The sequence below is a fragment of the Copadichromis virginalis genome, linkage group LG10, assembly GCF_057382275.1.
Source record: "Copadichromis virginalis isolate Kocher_CV1m ecotype Utaka linkage group LG10, C_Virginalis_male_GT1.1, whole genome shotgun sequence".
NCBI classification, from domain to species: Eukaryota; Metazoa; Chordata; class Actinopteri; order Cichliformes; family Cichlidae; genus Copadichromis; species Copadichromis virginalis.
Genome location: NC_140627.1, coordinates 19,870,711 through 19,888,258, shown reverse-complemented (window position 1 = coordinate 19,888,258; position 17,548 = coordinate 19,870,711). Strand labels below are relative to the sequence as shown.

At 37.6% G+C, this 17,548-nt stretch overlaps 1 protein-coding gene across 1 annotated transcript; it reads left to right on the top strand.

The window, feature by feature from the left end:
- Positions 1–27: 27 nt before the first annotated feature.
- nf2b (NF2, moesin-ezrin-radixin like (MERLIN) tumor suppressor b) lies at positions 28–13,220 on the top strand. Its single transcript, XM_085470493.1, has 17 exons — positions 28–386; positions 638–751; positions 1,422–1,547; positions 2,329–2,451; positions 2,609–2,692; positions 3,021–3,089; positions 3,249–3,331; positions 3,479–3,554; positions 3,655–3,792; positions 5,479–5,553; positions 5,649–5,762; positions 5,871–5,993; positions 6,102–6,319; positions 7,085–7,187; positions 7,826–7,965; positions 8,054–8,225; positions 9,577–13,220. The coding sequence occupies exons 2-17, from the start codon at positions 662–664 to the stop codon at positions 9,622–9,624; spliced, it is 1,782 nt and encodes a 593-aa protein (XP_085326619.1). The 5' UTR covers positions 28–386; positions 638–661; the 3' UTR covers positions 9,625–13,220.
- Positions 13,221–17,548: the final 4,328 nt, after the last annotated feature.

Below are 17,548 nucleotides of genomic sequence, written 5' to 3'. Positions count from 1 at the left end.
GCGCAGTAGCGTTATCCACAGTTGCTATTCGTGTTCCCACCTGTAGAGTGTTTGGGAATCAAAACAAAAATCTTCTGGAAAGTCGTCCTAGATTTTAACAGAAAGCTAACCCACCTAAAACCGAGAGAGTTAGCACAGTTGTTCCCAAGTGTTATTTGAATCAGCTTTAACATCTGAATTTCGCTTAATTAGATGTATTTCATCATGGGAGTTTCTCAAAAGTTTCGCTCTTTCTACAACTTTTTCTGCTCGGTTTTCGTGGCATAGCTGGGAAGCTAACTGCTGTTTGTTGTAGTAAATGTTAGCCTAGCATTGCTCTCCCCACACAAAAGCCCTGCCTCTTCTCAGAGTTGTTGGACACCAGAAGTTTCAAACTTTATTAAGCGGTAATGGCCCCATCTAACTTTTTAATGCATGTTGTTTTGATTAATTTTTTTCGTATCTCTAAAACCGCTGGAAAAACTAAATTATCGTTTGGATGCTAAAGAGAACATGATCAAGAAGCAGTTCCTTCCATGCGCTTAACACCGTAAATTACATTAAAAACATGCTACTTAAGTCATGAGTTGGTTCATCGTATCACTTGTTAAATGTAATTTGTAGCTCTATAATCTGTTGTGTTAATTTTTTTCCATAGCTTTTTGACCGAAACGTCTTCAAAATGTCTATCCTGGGATTAAAGAAGAAGCAGCCAAAGACTTTTAAAGTCAAAGTTATCACTATGGATGCTGAAATGGAGTTTAGCTGCGAGGTATGGATATATGCGAGCCTGTATGATATGTCGAAGTATAATAATTAACTGTGATTACATTTTTATATATAATCTTTGGCTCATTTAAAATGAACCCCCAGATTAACAGTAAAGAATTGCTTGAAAAGTCCATCACACCTTGCAAAAGTTAAATTGGGCAAAATTGTACGAGGCCTTTCACTGGTTTTAAACGTGAAGGGCACTGCTGTAATCTAAGACGCATGTCATGCAACCTCATGTGTGGGTTTACCCAGGAGATAGTTTATCAGCAGCAGTTATAGATCCTGACACACGTTATCTTGTGATTGATTGAGCAAGTAAATGACAGTCAACAATGGCTATACTCATGTGGGGCCTCTGCTGTGTGAAATAATACCGCTGCTTTCCCCCCACAAACATTGATATGTTATCTTTTTAAACCACAGCTCATTTTTGTCCTGTGAAAGATTACATTTCACAGGATACATTAGATTCTTGGGGATGTGTCCCACCTACACTATAACACACTGCAGGGAGCCCTGCCAGTACACCAGGATTGAAACATTCTTATAATAATTATTCTTACATTTTTCTTTATATTGAGACAGGACAGTTAAAGGGCTCCAGCTGCAAATACCCTTGCTTTGAGCATTTTCACTTGCTCATATCTTTCTAACTCTTTTCTTTTCAGGTCAAGTGGAAAGGTAAAGACCTCTTTGACCTGGTATGTCGAACTGTTGGTTTGAGGGAGACCTGGTTTTTTGGACTTAGGTACACAGTAAAGGATACCTATGCCTGGCTAAAACCAGACAAGCGGGTAAGTGAAGGAATAATTCTAAGGAGATTGGCTCTGAGATCCAAAAATAAACAAATAAACCCCCAATTAAAAAAAAAAAGAGTGTAAAATGTCAATAAAAACATGGCGCAATAATTTACAGACCTCATAGAGCCACATGTTATTCACAATAGACTATAAATGCATATAAAATCTTTGAACGGCAAAAATGTCCCATTTTAGGAAAGTTGGGACAGGGTCATGTTTACCACTGTGAAGCATGCACTATTCTTTTAATACCAGCCTGTAAAAATCTGGAACAGGAAGAGAGCCGCTGCTGGATTTCTGGGAGATGAATGTTGTCCCGTTCTTGTCAGAGTTAATATTCTAGTTAATATTCTAGCTTTTTCGTATTTTTTTGTACCATGGAGTACCAAATGATTTCAGCTGGTGAACTGCAGCCAGGCAGTACCTGGACTCTACTATGAAGTATGGAATTATGGAAGGCTTTCCCGGAAAAAGAGGTCACCTGGATATTTGGAAGGTTATACAGGTTGCTTAAATAAGACATTTATATTGGCTAGATCAGTCAGCGTTGTATTTCAGCGTGCAAATATTTCTTCACGCTGGAAGAGAGAAATTCTAAATGAGTTGAGAAATTTGTTTTCCGTGGAATGGAACATGATGTTTTCTATGTTCTTCTGTAAAACATATATGGCTTTATAGGATCTGCAGATCACTGTATTCTGCCCAATACCCCAACTTTTTTTGAATGGTTGTATAAACACAATATAATAACTTTTCCTTTTCATCTTTCATCAAGGTCTTGGACCAGGAGGTTCCTAAGGACTCTCCCATAACATTTAATTTCCTTGCTAAATTTTTCCCGGAAAAAGTAGAAGAAGAGCTGGTTCAAGAAATAACTCAACACCTCTTCTTCTTACAGGTACTCTGATAACTTTGTGGTGAAACCTTTAGGTGAATTTCTTTCCTTTAGGTTATTTTGAATTTTAACTCGACCTGTGTGTAGCATTTACCTCACGTCTAAGAAGCTTTTATGTAGCTCAGTACATGTTCACACATGTTGTCAAACTCTTGTTTAGGTAAAAAAACAGATATTAGATGAAGAGATATTCTGCTCCCCTGAAGCTTCAGTTCTGTTGGCATCATATGCCGTCCAAGCTAAGGTAAGAAAATTTGGAGGGTCAAATTCTCACTAAACCAGCAGTTGCTCGGCCTTCTTTTATCTGAAAATAATTAGTCTCCTGGAGTACATTTGCTGCTGGAGACCATCATGCAAATATGAAACAAAATCAATATAATGCAGATTAGTTATATGGACAGCATGAAGAGCAGTGCATTCATGAGATACAAAAGGGCTAAAATTTGATAAAGGGCAACTTATTTACTGCACAGATCCTAATGACCTATGTTATTCAACCAAACTCTGAATAAATATTTTCCTCTGTGTGTCATTAATGTTTGATTTGTTGTTTACTGTTGTTTCCCTTTCAGTATGGAGACTTTGATACAAACTTCCATAAACCAGGCTTCCTGGCACAAGATGAGCTTTTGCCAAAAACAGTAAGTATACAGGTCTCTGTGCAGATTTGACCTATGAAAACTGGTGCTTCCCAGAATTATTTTCTTTTGTTAGCAGTCATTTCTGGCCGAGTTTGTCAGACACCATCTGTGCATTCAGTGTATTAACATTTTCCCTGTGATCCTGTGTCTTTATCCCAGGTTGTGATGCAGTACCAAATGACAGCAGACATGTGGGAGGAGAAGATCACAGCTTGGTATGCCGAGCACAGAGGCCTCGCCAGGTACAGCTGACCCAGGGGGCTGCTGAAGACCAGCATGTGAAGACTTATTAACACCTTTAGCAAAAGATTGCACGAGATCATGTAGTTTAAGTGTAATCGGTGTATCATTGTGTGATCCCCTTTCTTATTTTCACATCGTCCATATAGAGATGAAGCTGAGATGGAATACCTAAAGATTGCTCAGGATCTTGAGATGTATGGTGTCAGCTACTTTGAAATTACTGTGAGTGTGAATTGGTATGACTTGATTTCACATTTTTGAATCTGACATTTAACTTTGCTGTCTCTTGGGTTAACATTTGTGTTTCTACATATATTGGCAGCAAAATAAGAGGGACACAAACCTCCTACTTGGAGTTGATGCCCAGGGTCTTCACATCTACAGCCCCAACAGCAAACTCGCCCCTAACAAGTCCTTTCCTTGGAGCGGCATCCGTAATATCTCCTATAGTGAAAAGGAGGTAAGGGCAAGGAGTGGGCTGTCCTGCAGACAAACTGGGCATAATGCTCACATCCAAAATAATATGCTTAAAATACTCTTAGATTGATATATTTTGTCTGCAATTTTTTTGCCTCTCATTACGTTCCTGCCACCTGAATTGAAACACTTGTGGGTATTTTTAAATGGCTGTTTTGTATTACTGTGTCTGTGTATCTGAGAATCCATTAAAAACATAAATGCAGCATTCATGGGCACGCTTGGATTGTATTCCACATCTTTGGTCCTATTCCAACAAATTTGTATTTTCAACATTTTAATGTCATCCAGTCATTCTGGCCTAGGGAAGAGTTGGTGAGTACAGATTCAGTAACAGTGAAAGTGATCAACAGTGAGTAACAGCCAGCAACCTCCATGGGTTGCTGGCTGTTACTATATGAATTCCGTTACAAGGTTTGCTGCACTAGAAACCCTCTTGCAATTTGTTTTGGGTCCTAACAGACACTTTGATTCGTAATTTATTTCAAACATGTAAACAATATATAGGTACATTTAGAAAAGAAAATAAGAAAGAAAAAAAATATATACAAAAAAAATCAATACATTTCAATATAGCTACCGTTCTGATTAATTTACATGTTGAAACGGAGTGGGAAGAAGTAAACGCTTATTTAATCCCACCCCTTTGCCATAAATTATCAGTTAATATTTAGTCAGCTTCCTTACTGCTATAATTTGTAATAAAAGTAGTGAACAGATTTCTATAATATCACATCATGATTTATTTATTTTTTTAAATAGAGACATTCACTTAATTTTAATATTTTCCTTTTCTTTTCAACCATAGTTTGTGCAAATATACCAGATTTCCTGGAAACACTCGTTAAATACTAGCTGAGTGTAAGTCTGGACAATATATTGAGTTTTTAAGACATATTAAAAAGGATGCGGGATGAGACAATGTTGTTTATGTTTCATTAAAATTATACTCGGATGAGCAGCCGTAGCACATTCGACTAAAAAGAAAAGATCACTGGCAAGCTTCTTGGAACATAGACTGTGATGCTGATTCTCTCAAATGGTGGAAGGAACATAAAGTTGGCTATCCAGCAATGAACTGCCTGGCCAAAAATGATCTTTGTGTGTCAGCTACCAGACACCCTTCTGAAAAGCTTTTCAGTTACAGCTTAACAATGTAACCTGTCACAGGGCATCTTGCTCTGTTTTGTTGTTGTTTTTTTTAATATATCTATATGTATATATCTTTATAAATATTCCCAGTTTTTACAAAGAAACTCACTGGCTAGAAAAAGGGATAAAATTTTCCTCATTTTATTCCATTTCATACTTTTGCATGCAAGCGTTGCATTTTCTTGATTGCACAAATGTGAGTCTTTGGTATGCAAGAAAATAACATTTTATTTAAGGGGCATTGTTATTTAATATATGCAGATAATTAACTTTTCTTATTTATATTTTTGTAACATTTTCCATGTACATCTTAAGTTGTATGTTAACAAACGTGCCTGTGTGACATTTGGTTTTGATTTTGAACTGCCTTTTTGTTATATTATTACAGCCTTACAGCTGTATATTGGAAACTGCTTTCTTTCAGTGTCATATTTTCTTTCATATTGATCTGTTGTAAACTGTGCTCTCGGTTAATCTGCATGTTTTGTTTTGTTTTTCTGTTTTCATGTTGTTCCAGTTCACAATCAAACCTCTGGACAAGAAGAAAGATGTTTTCAAGTTCTACTCATCTCAGCTGCGTGTCAACAAGCTGGTTGGTTTGCCTCTGTGTTTGTGATGTCATCTACTTAAAGGTTAAATGTTGTATGTCGTAAGTTTGTGCTGATTATGTTTCACCCGACTCCTTAGATCCTGCAGTTGTGCATTGGGAATCATGATTTGTTTATGAGGAGGAGGAAGGTGGACTCAATTGAAGTGCAGCAGATGAAAGCTCAAGCCAAAGAGGAAAAGGCCCGCAAGAAGGTCTGTGGTCTCAACTCCATTGGAACATCACATTAGATAGGATGCTCACAGTGATCCATCATAAATCTTTTATTGTGGTTAACAAACTTTAAATGGTCCGCCATGTAGATGGAGCGCCAGATCCTGGCACGGGAGAAACAGATGAGGGAGGAAGCGGAACGGGCAAAAGAGGAAATGGAAAGAAGGCTGTTCCAGCTGCAGGATGAGGCACGACTGGCTAATGAGGCACTGGTGAGAATATTGTCATTTACGGTACCTGAGATAACTGTTGGATTTTCAGAGTTTATCTTATGCAACTTTGTAAAAATTTGGATTAAATGTTAAATAAATTTTGTCCAGCTGCGATCTGAGGAGACAGCAGACCTGCTGGCAGAGAAAGCTCAGATTGCTGAGGAAGAAGCGAAGCTGTTGGCCCACAAAGCTGCAGAAGCTGAGCAAGAGAGGCAGAGGTTAGAGGTCACAGCCATGAAGACCAAGGAGGAGAAGAGGCTCATGGAGCAGAAGATGAGGGAGGCGGAGCAGCTGGCTGTAAAACTGGTGGAGCAGTCTGAGCGGAGGTCTGAAATCATTTGAGTTTTTATTTGAGATATTTTCATTAGTTAAAATTTAATCCCCTTATAACTTTTGTCCGTGCATAACATTTATCAACTGGTAACTAAATAAATGAAACACTATTAATAAAAGTCCTCTAAAAATATTTCACATAAACCTGCAAAGATTTAGCCGAAGCTGGCATGTGGTGGTAATTTTAAAAAGAGTTTTCCACTTATTCTATTTTCAAAATGAGTAAAAAAAAAAGATGCAGGAAACCCGAGATATGCTTTTGATTCCATCCAGTTTTCTTCCCTCTCAAAACCCAGCATTCCTCCTCAACCACCAACAGCATTGGGGTTCACTTCTAAAATGAATGTGTTAGAAAAACTGGGTCTGTTGCTCTGTCATTATCTTGATTCTGTTATAACATTAAGGCTGGGTTTAAACATGCATTGTTAAACTCAAAGGCACATGATCCCTTAAACTTAATTACTGAAATCACCTAAACTCAACCTAAACCTAAACTGCTATATATAAATGTGCTAACTGTGCTATGCATAAATAGGTCTGCAAATCACTTCGATAGGAGGATAAAAGCCCCCCAATTGTCATGTCATCGAGAGACACATGATGATCTTCATGTCTTTGATAAGAAGCCTATAATGCTTCATTTGTGTTCCTTTTGTTTCAGAATAAGTTGTAAAAAGAAAAGAAAAAAGTACTGCTCTGATAATAATCACATGTATTTACTTTACTCTTAGTTGAACTGACTAAATCTTTGATTCCAGGTTGAAGGAAGCTGATCACCTGAAACAGGACCTGACTGAGGCAAAGGATGCTGAGAGGAGAGCCAAGCAGAAGCTGCTGGAGATCACCAAAACAACCTACCCTGTACGTTGATCACACTACTGCTTCTCTGATCTCTGTGATGCCTGGATTTCTTTTGTAGATTGAAGGAGTTTGTTTTCATTATAAAAGCTCTGATCTCCGTGTTATTACGCTGCAAAGGCCATTGATTAGCTGCTCTAGGTAATTTATGAGCTTAATATGGACCATCAATTTGAGATCTTCAAAGTTATTTTTTTAGGGAGGATTATCATTGTTCTATAACTTCCCTCATTTATTTCTTGAAGTTAGCGATTTCATGTCTCCCAGAATGTTTTTAATGGCAAGAGAAGAGGTGCGAAATCTGTGGGTGTTACTAGTATTGCAGATTTATATTTATTAGTGTGGATAATTGACGAGAAAAAACCCACAAAACATTAATGTGTTTTATATCATTCACTATAAATGGACTTTGTTAGTAACCAAGTTAGATAGAGAAAGCTGTATGCTTTTATGTGTTATTCCTCAAAATGAGGGATTTCAAATAGCAGTGGTATTACACACAAAACTGAATGTTCTGATAATGATAATTCAGTGAATTATTTTGGTTTTTGCCCTCATGTGACCCCAGATTTTAAAAGTGTAATGTGCTTTACCTTTGTGAATATTTATACTTAAATGACATCTGTGTGCTTGTCTTCCAGCTCATAGCAGCTTATTCTGCTCCCCCTGCTCCTCCTGCTCCTCCTGAAGCAGCCGACTTTGCCTGCGAGTCACCACCTGCACGCCTCGACTTCAAGGACTCTGACATGAAACGGCTCTCTATGGAGATTGAGAGAGAGAGGTAAGCCGGGGTTTAAATCCCCTGCAACGGCACTTTAGAGTGACAGTTTGGCTGTTTGTTGATGATACTGTGGCATGCATAAATACAGGCTGGAGTACATGGAGAAGAGCAAACATCTTCAGGACCAGCTGAAGGAGCTCAAGTCTGAGATCGAGTCTCTGAAGCTGGAGGAGCAGCAGCAGCAACAGGCCAGCCTCTACAACCTGCACAGTGAGGCGAGGGGATACATCCCAGAGCCCGTCTACATAGCTCACAGCAACGTACGTATGAGCCATTCATGTAATGTCATTAGTTTTATTGATGCTTAGTTATGTGTCAGAGTGTTAGTATAACCAAACCAGTAACTGCAGCTCACGCCCACTAATGATCCTAAGACCCAAACTCTTCCACAGCATGCATTTTGAATTTCTTTGATATTTGTGCTGATTGGGACCTGATGAATGTAAAAACAAAGAATTACCAGATTTTTTTTTTTTTTTTTTACCTTATTTTTGTTTTTAAGAAAAATGAGAGCCACATATGAGGATATTCGTTTAAAAATTTGATAGAACAGTAGCAGTATAATGTCCTTGTAAGTGGATACCAGGCCCTTGTAGAGCAAAATTGAGTATTTTGGTCTAAATAACCCAAAACGTGATGCCCACATATGTGGATGCCAGGTCCTAGGAGGTTAATCAGGTTGTGAACAAACATCTGATATCCAAACATAACCTTTTCATTCAAAATGAAATTTTGGACAGTTTAAGTGCAAAATGTAATTTTTTGGGGTAATATTTCTTAAAATTTCAAAAATTCTAGATTAACATTAACATGCAAAAAGCAGATTGTGTTTATCATTTATTTTTATCTTATATTCTCTCCTAAGGTCATTGATTGTTTTCATTTGTAGCACATTTATAAATGTTCTAATTTAAAAACTCTTCAGCATAAACTAGGTTTACAAGAAACACGCAGTCCACCACAATCAGTTCAGTTGAATTCAGTTTTTATTTGGCCTGTGTACTCACTGCATCACTGGTAATTACTGTTTGTCCTGTTGAGCTTGAATCACTGCTGGAATTTCAGATCTCATTATCCAAAGGACAACCAGAGCACCACAATATCTCTCGAACACGAATTTAAGAAAAGTCTAGATTAAAGAAAATGTTATAATGATGACAAATAAGGTTTAAAGTGGAGTGGTACTGTACTCAAAGGTTATCCATCGTCCTGGCTTTCTTTCATATTAAATTCAATCCTTTGACTATACTGATGTGAAAACATCTTCAAAGGAATTGCTTTTGTTATGTCAATATTTTACCACATAGAAGAAAATGATTTCAAATTGCATCTTAACATGTAACACAAACCGTTGCACTTCGAATTCTCGCATTTCTGTTTCACCGAGTTAGCCCTGAAGATAGCAGAATGTAATATGCAGCCGTATACTGATGATTCAGTTAAATTAAGGATATACCGGATCAGCAGACTTGGTAAATAGTTACTGTTGTAAATACTTTGTAATGCCAAAAGCATTTATGTGGCAAATATGAAATACTTGAAAATGTTTGCATTTGTATTTTTAGAATTACTGATTACTCCATGATTGCTCATGCTTCTCTTGTTTTGCAGAGAAACTCTGCATACATGTCTCAGATGGCCTTCTTTGAAGAAGTGTGATCCTGGCCCTTTAAAATTGAGGGAGCAGTTGCTGTGACGCTCTGCTTCCTCAGCCTGTTTGGTTAACGTTTACCTGACTGAAGCTAACAGACAGAAACTCTATGTTCTTTGGAAAGACTTTGAAATGAACTAATAACACTTGTGTGGCTTCCTGCGCAGACTGTTAGATTAAGTTTTGCCACCTGCAACACCTGCAGCATGTCAGCATCTAGAAAGAGTGCATTATTGGATGAGCGCTTCTTCAAGATATGTTGCTGAGGAGTTTTTATTTCATGCTTTTTGTTTGGTTTTAATGAATACTTAGCTGTAATGTGGTCAAATACAGAACTATGCCTGCTTAATGTCGAGATATCCATTTGTGCCTTAAAATACTTTAAGACTGGGATTGTGTTAAAAAAGAAATTACGCTGCAACGTTGGCAAAGTTCAGATCAGTTGTGATGTCAGCTGCGATGAATGTCGTAAACAGGGTTCCTTCCACAGAAGCAAGATATTCTTCAGGCATGGGTTAGAGTTCAGATTTACCAACTGTTGTTCAGTAACACTCTGAACGTAGACTGTATGTAAACGAAAGGCTCTGGCCCCAATATATAGAAATCTATGAAAAACAATCTTGCTGCTCATCTTATTTTATTACCTAAACACTTTGGTGATGAAGTTATGGTCTCACTCTAGCTTCTAAGGTTGTTTTGTGCTTTATAAATAACGTCCCCATTTAGAGTGTAACAGATGATAAAATGCATGTGATTTACAGTGTGGTTTCCTTCTGACTGACAAAATACCGTCATACGAGGATGTAGTGCGTCTGGTTTCTCACTCACTCAGATCCTCCTCTTGCTTAAAATGCCTGGTTTTAAAAGGCATGAACATATATACATGGTGGTGCTGCCAGTGGATGCTTCTCTGCTCCTACTGTCTGGCTCAGGAGATCTGACAAAGATCGCTGACCTATTCATGCATAAAATGCCAGACTTGTGTCCACTTTTGTTGATGTTTTAGTGAAAGAAATGCCAAAACAAAGGCAACAGAGAAAAACTTTCCACAAGTGAAAAGTTGTTTCACATTATTTTAGTCTTTTAAACATGTTTAATTTGATATGTCGACATCAGTAATCTGACTTTAGGCTAACTTAATGTTCAGTCGCTGTTATTAACATTAAGTTATATTAGCTAAAGAGGAAAAAATGGAAAGGTTTTTATTAATGTAATAAATTAGAGTTGAACTGAGAATGATATTTGGCTACTGTTGTTGTATGTGTTCTTATTAGGTACTTCTAAGTAGAGCAGGGCAATATGACCAAAAATATTTATCACGATATACATTTGAAAATTTGCGATAACGATATAACTGACGATATAATTGACACTAGACAAAATACTTTACAACTCCACAACTTTATTAATGCAAAAAAAACCCATCAATGTATTTTCACTTAAACAAGCAGCTTTTTATGTGCATTAAATGGTAAATGGCCTGCATTTGTATAGCGCTTTTCTAGTCCCTAAGGACCCCAAAGCGCTTCACACTACATTCAGTCATTCACCCATTCACACACACATTCACACACTGGCGATGGCAAGCTACATTGTAGCCACAGCTGCGCTGGGGCGCACTGACAGAGGCGAGGCTGCCGGACACTGGCGCCACCGGGCCCTCTGACCACCACCAGTAGGCAAACATGGGGTTAGTATCATTAAAGTTATATAAAAATGTAACAGTGCAAATGCAAATTCCTTGCTGACAGTTTAACCAAAAGGCATTTCCAGTGGAAATTGGCCGACATATCGGCAACATAACCATGTATAATATCCACAAAACTTAAAAAGAGGTTATACACACACAATACGGTAATATTATGTTGAAGCACAGTACGTATCACTCCGCGAGGCTCCTGCCTACGATAGCCGTAATGCTCCGACAATCCATCAAGCAGTGCAGGTTCGTAGCTTAGCAAAGTCGTACTAAAACATTTGACAGATTTTTGAGCGCCGTGTACCACATAAAATCGTTTCGAGGTCAGTAAACACAACCAGAATTCATACATAAGGCACACAGGATTATGAGGGGCGCTGTCGATTTTCAGAAAAATCAAAGGATTGATTTTAAGTGTGCCGTATTTTCCAAACAACACGGTAATAACGACGGCCCGCTAGCATGCTCTACCGCAAATAGTGCTTTGTTGTGTATCTGACGGATGAAAGCCAAACCAGTCCCACACCACTGAAGTTGCAGCATTTTTACAAACCAATTCTGGTTCATCCGTTTCATTTAACGATCCACTTTCGCTCTTCTCATTCTGCGTCGCCGCCATGTGCGTATGTAAACAAAGGCACTGCGCATGTGCGTTTTACCCATATTCTATCGCGATATTTCATTTTCCTATCGTTGCCCAAAATTACACCGGTATTACCGTGAACGGTATGATATGGCCCAGCCCTACTTCTAAGTACTTAAGAAAAGAAAAATCTGCCCGAGTGTACCTGAAGCACAAAGAAATGGACAGAAATATAAATTTATGTACAGAAGAGACTTTGAGCCGCATTACAAGTCAGGAGACTCCTTTGGTGGTCCTACGTGTTTCTTTTACTTGGTTTGTGAAATGCCTTCAATGAAATCATCACACAGGAGCCTGTATTGTTTAATAGAAATGCTGTAAAATCTTGAGCTCTGCCATTTCAAGGTTTTATATTTTGTACTTTACTGCTGATGTGCCTTAATTTTATGTTATTTTATTTTTTGCTGTTACACTTTAAGACACTAAGATTTTATTTGGTGTCGTTGTGCTTTTTGATCTTAGTATTAGGGTGACTTTGATATCTTTCTCTTAATTCCTTGACAGAGTGGCAGATGGATGGCTTTTTTTTTTTTTTCCCCCACATCACACACTTCTCAGGGTTAGTGTTAAACACCCCACGCCTTCACCGTCACCACCACCAAAGATGCAGTATGGTATCTAACAGCGTTTAAATTAGGTTTAATAATAATACGCATGTAGAAGACTAATGCAGCGATCTTTAGACTTCTTTTATATTCTGAAAAAAAGCAGCGGCTGGATGTGCTCATTGATCGTGTTTGTTTATTTGACCAGCCTATCAGAGAGATTAAATTATGGGCTCAACATGGGGTCGTTACACTAACCTTGGTATTGTGTAAATGGTATTTTCCTTTGAAGTGTTCTTAAGTGCTTTGTTTTTTCCGTTTTTACCTTATTTATTTGTGCTGTAAGTCCTCAATTAACGTCACATTTGCTTGATATCTGTTATTGGGGGGAGAGCGGGTGTTTGTAATTTAGTCTTTTATTTTTCTATAATGAGATTCAAATCCAGTGTTAAAGAATGATTTCACATCAAAAAATGTTGGGTTATGTTTAATTTGAAGTGACAAAATGTTACAGTTTCATGAGTTTTGTCACTGATTTGTAACCAAGTTATTTTGTGTATATTATTTCATAACAATGATAATACAACAGTGTGACTGTCCTGTCTGATCTGTCTTCTCATAGATTATGAGTCAGGCATATACACAGCAATTTAAGCGTGAGGAAGCGCTTTCAAAGCAGCTAAGGCTGTGTGATACAATAAATGAAAGTTTGCTAGATCTGATGATGCAGGTGTGGAAATTATCTGTGCATTATGTTATTTTGTTTATTGGAAACGAGTTAAAACAGAAAGCTAAACCATGCTAAAATGAAATTAAAAAGGCATTTAAAAGAAACTGACAAATTGTCAGTGTCATAATTACAGCAATCAAATATTAGCAAAAAAAATTAAGACAATGGAAAGATGTTTATGTAATGAAACAGTATAGCAACACTTGATGATTTGAAGGTGAGAATAATCCAAGACATGACTGTTTTGTGTTAATAATCCCTGTATTTTGAGACAAACTAAAATCTTCTAAACCTAACCAACAGTTTTGCACACCCTTAATCAAACTGGCAGTAAAAATAAATTAAACAGTAGGAGAAACAACTCCTGGTCTACAGGTTTGCAGCCTTTGCATTTCCACTATCAGGTCCATCCATCTGCAGGTCCTGAGGCAGCAAAACAGTCCCAGATCATCATACTACCACCACCATATTTTACTCTTTGTTTGATGTTCCTTTTCTGAAATGCTGTGTTACTTTTACGCCAGATGTAATGGGACACGCACGTTCCAAAAACTTTTGTCTAGTCAGTCCACAGAGTAGGAGTCTCACAGCTTTAGAGATGGCTTTATAACCGTTTCCAGACTCATTTACTTTGTTTCTTATTTGTTCCTAATTTTCCTTGGATCACAGCTTGATGTCTGGCTTTTGAGAATCTTTCAATCTACTCTGCTTTATCAGGCGGGTCCTATTTGAGTGATTTCTTGATTGGAAACAGGTGTGGCAGTAATCAGGCCTGGGTGTGGTTAGAAGAACAGCTTTCCAAAGATGTGATACACCACAGTCAGTTTATTGCTTTTCCACACAGGGCCATGTAGGTAGGTTTGGATTTTTTTACCCCTTAATAATAAACACCTTCCATTAAAAACTACATTTTGTGTTTACTTGTGGTATCTTTGACTAATATTTAAATTTGTTTGATGATCTGAAACATTTAAGTGTGACAAACATCCAAAAAATAAGGAACATTTCATCAATCTAACAAATTGTTTTGATACCTAAATTTTGGGGACTATAATAAAGCTATTATAAACTTGCAGCAAGATATAAGTCATGTTTTTGTATCATATTTCAGGGTATCAATCTTAGAAATTAATACTAAAGTTGTTTGAAAATATGAAAAGAAATTCAGTACCTGGACAAAAGTCAGTAAGTGGTGATGAACTGATGGTAAGATCTAGTCACAATACAAAAATGTGTGATCAAAATCCAAACTAATTTCAAATATGTATGTTAGCAGCAGAGGGTGCAGGGCAACACACATTAATTTTCTAAAGGCCATAGTGATTAAAAATCCTAAAACCTAAAGCTTATGAATAAAACACTACTAACAGAGAACAGTTTGTCCATTTATCATAATTTCATCTGAGTGAAAAACATTCTCTTGAACATGATAAATGAGAAGTGTGCTTCTTTATGTTTGCACATCTATGACCAAATGAGAGCACTTTGAAAGCAACGATCATGTCATGATGGCATGTTTGGCAGTTTCTTTCCTGTTTGTGCCATCTGTACCCAGGTTATCTGTCTGAAACCTGGCTGTAAAACATGGTCTCCCAGGTCTTGGTTCTCTGTACCTGTAAATGAAAAATACTTTCTATTAATTCACTCAAGTCCACTCTTTACCGTTGTACTCGCTGCAGCTCTGGAATTCCACCTGCCAGCCAGTCACACCTTAGGATACCAATCCAAGAAGCCAGCAACTAAGACTCCAGAACCAAATCACAAATATTACCTTTCATACTCACCTTGGCCACTCCTACTATCCCCTCTCTTCTCTGGCAGATCTCCTTGTTGCAATTCTGCTGAGAGACCTTTCAATTAAGCCACTTATCTGCTTCCAGTAAACTAATTCCTGCTTAACAATAAAGCCAGGAAAACTGTATTCAGCCTGAGTCTCATTTGAGCCCAAATGCAGCAATCTGAGCAGGAGTTAAAGTACTGCCGCTTCATGGCTAAGTTGCTGTCGATTCCAATTGCTTTGAGATTGCGATCATACCACTAACAGTTGTCTGTGGAAGATTTAGTAGTGAGGAAATTTTGTGAATGGATTGTTGCACAGGTGGTATCCTAGCATTTTACTACTATGGAATTCACTGAGAGCAATCCAATCTTCCTGAAATGTTTGTAGAAGCAGCCTGCATGCCCTGGTGTCTGATGTTATTCACCTGTGGCCAAGGAAGTGATTTGAACACCTGGATTCAATGATTAAGATGGGTGAATGAATACTTCTGGCACTATAGTGTATATCACAGGTGTCAGAGCTTTACCCCTGATACTGCTGGATAAACAGAAACTCACTCAGGAACGAGGTCACACAGAGCTCAAGTTTCCACTCGCGAGAGGGAAGCAGTTGTCTCCAACCCACTTCAACTTGCTTTCCCTCTGCAGGTTGTTTTTATTGGTTACACACATGAATATTCATAAAGCTTGTTGCTGTATTACCTATGAGAAATTACTATATCTGGTGACAAAGTGTAATTGTGCTGTGCAAGCATGGTTATACAATGTGTGTGGTTATATGATGGGAGTGCAGCTCTCCCAGATTGTTGTCGGTAGAATCTGTTCTTCTCAAGGCTGCTTGTTCCCCTTATCAAGGTCATGCATGTAGTGATATGCGTGGGTTACCTAGATAGCAAACAGAAGCATTCTAGCTTTGTAAAAATGGCAACCTACAACACATACATGAAACCTAACAACTAGTATCGGACTCCAGGCCCCGAGGGCCGGTGTCCTGCAGGTTCTAGTGATTCCTTGATCCAACACAGCTGATTTAAATGGCTAAATTACCTCCTCAACATGTCTTGAAGTTCTCCAGAGGCCTGGTAATGAACTAATCATTTGGTTCAGGTGTGCTGACCCAGGATGAGATCTAAAACCTGCAGGACACCGGCCCTTGAGACCTGGAGTTCGACACCCCTAGTGTATATAATGGGCTTATATAGTGCTGGAGCTGTGGGCTATTGAGGAAAGCGTTAATAACAATGAGATGGGTAGGAGCTGCAAGCTAAACTAAATGTGATCAGAAAATTCAATTATTCATTTTGAGTTTATTACAGTTTTTTGCTGAGCAATGTAAAGTGTAAGTGATGTATTCTTTTTAGATGAGTGATTTTAGATTGTTGATCTGAATACATAACCAGCAAACATAAAATAAATCTGAGCATAAACAGTGAAAGGAGAAAAAAGGGCATGCTGCTTTGAACCTTTTTTTTTTTTTTTTTTTTAATGAGCTCTTTAAGCAAAACCATTGTGCAAAGATGCAGGCAAATATCTTCTTGTTTAAACTACTAACAACTCATAAACAAGTAGTATAATATAACACATTAATATTAAATTGTGTAAGATTAACAGACTTTACATCAAAATATTTAACGTAAATACATTTTAAGCTGAAAATTTTCATCTTGAATTTAAGTAGAGCAGATGTTTAAACTACAGAAACAAACGCATCTCAAATTTTAATCACATACAGCATTTTAGTAAATATACATCACTTCTCATTGTAGTAGTGTATGCAGATTTCCTTTCATTAATCTTCAGTTAGTGGCTCTATGTCTTTCTTGTCGTCGATCCCATTTGCCTTGCCTCTTCTTCACGGAGAAGTGATGGAAGTCATATCTGGAGTGTTTATTTATCTTGAGTAAAAGTAGCAATATGAAGATGAGAAAATATATGCAGTACAATAACCTCTGTGACTGTAGTAGTAGTAGTGTTTTAATCACATTACTTGATTATTTCTTTATGGTTTGGTCACATCACAGTACCATCCAAAGTCCACTCAAGGACACCATCAGAGGTGTGCAAGGTGTAAATATTTAAAATTGACTTGATGCTGTTTTGGGAAAGCAGAGATCCTTCCATAGACTGTGGCTTCTACTGATGTCTTCAACAGAACAAATCAACAAATGTTTAATTTCCATTTCAACATAGTGCAAAGAAATCAAGGGGTCTGACTTGTCTTTGATTTTTTTTTAAATAAAATTCAGCACATGCTAATGACAACAGAGTGATGAAGATTTAAATTTGTGTTATTTATAAGAATTAGAATTTTAAAAACAAACCACAGCTGTGTTGGTAGCCACATCAAGGAACACACAGACAGAACGCGTTTTTTATGATAGCTCTGTCAGTAAAAGACTTCATGTGCACATTAGTGCATGTAGAAGTGAATGCATGTGAAAGTTTGGTGTTCAAATATTTTAAAATGTTTTTGGGTTGAGCAGGAAAAAAAACGTCTGTCTTAATCTGAAGAATCCCTGGATGTAAACTAAATAAT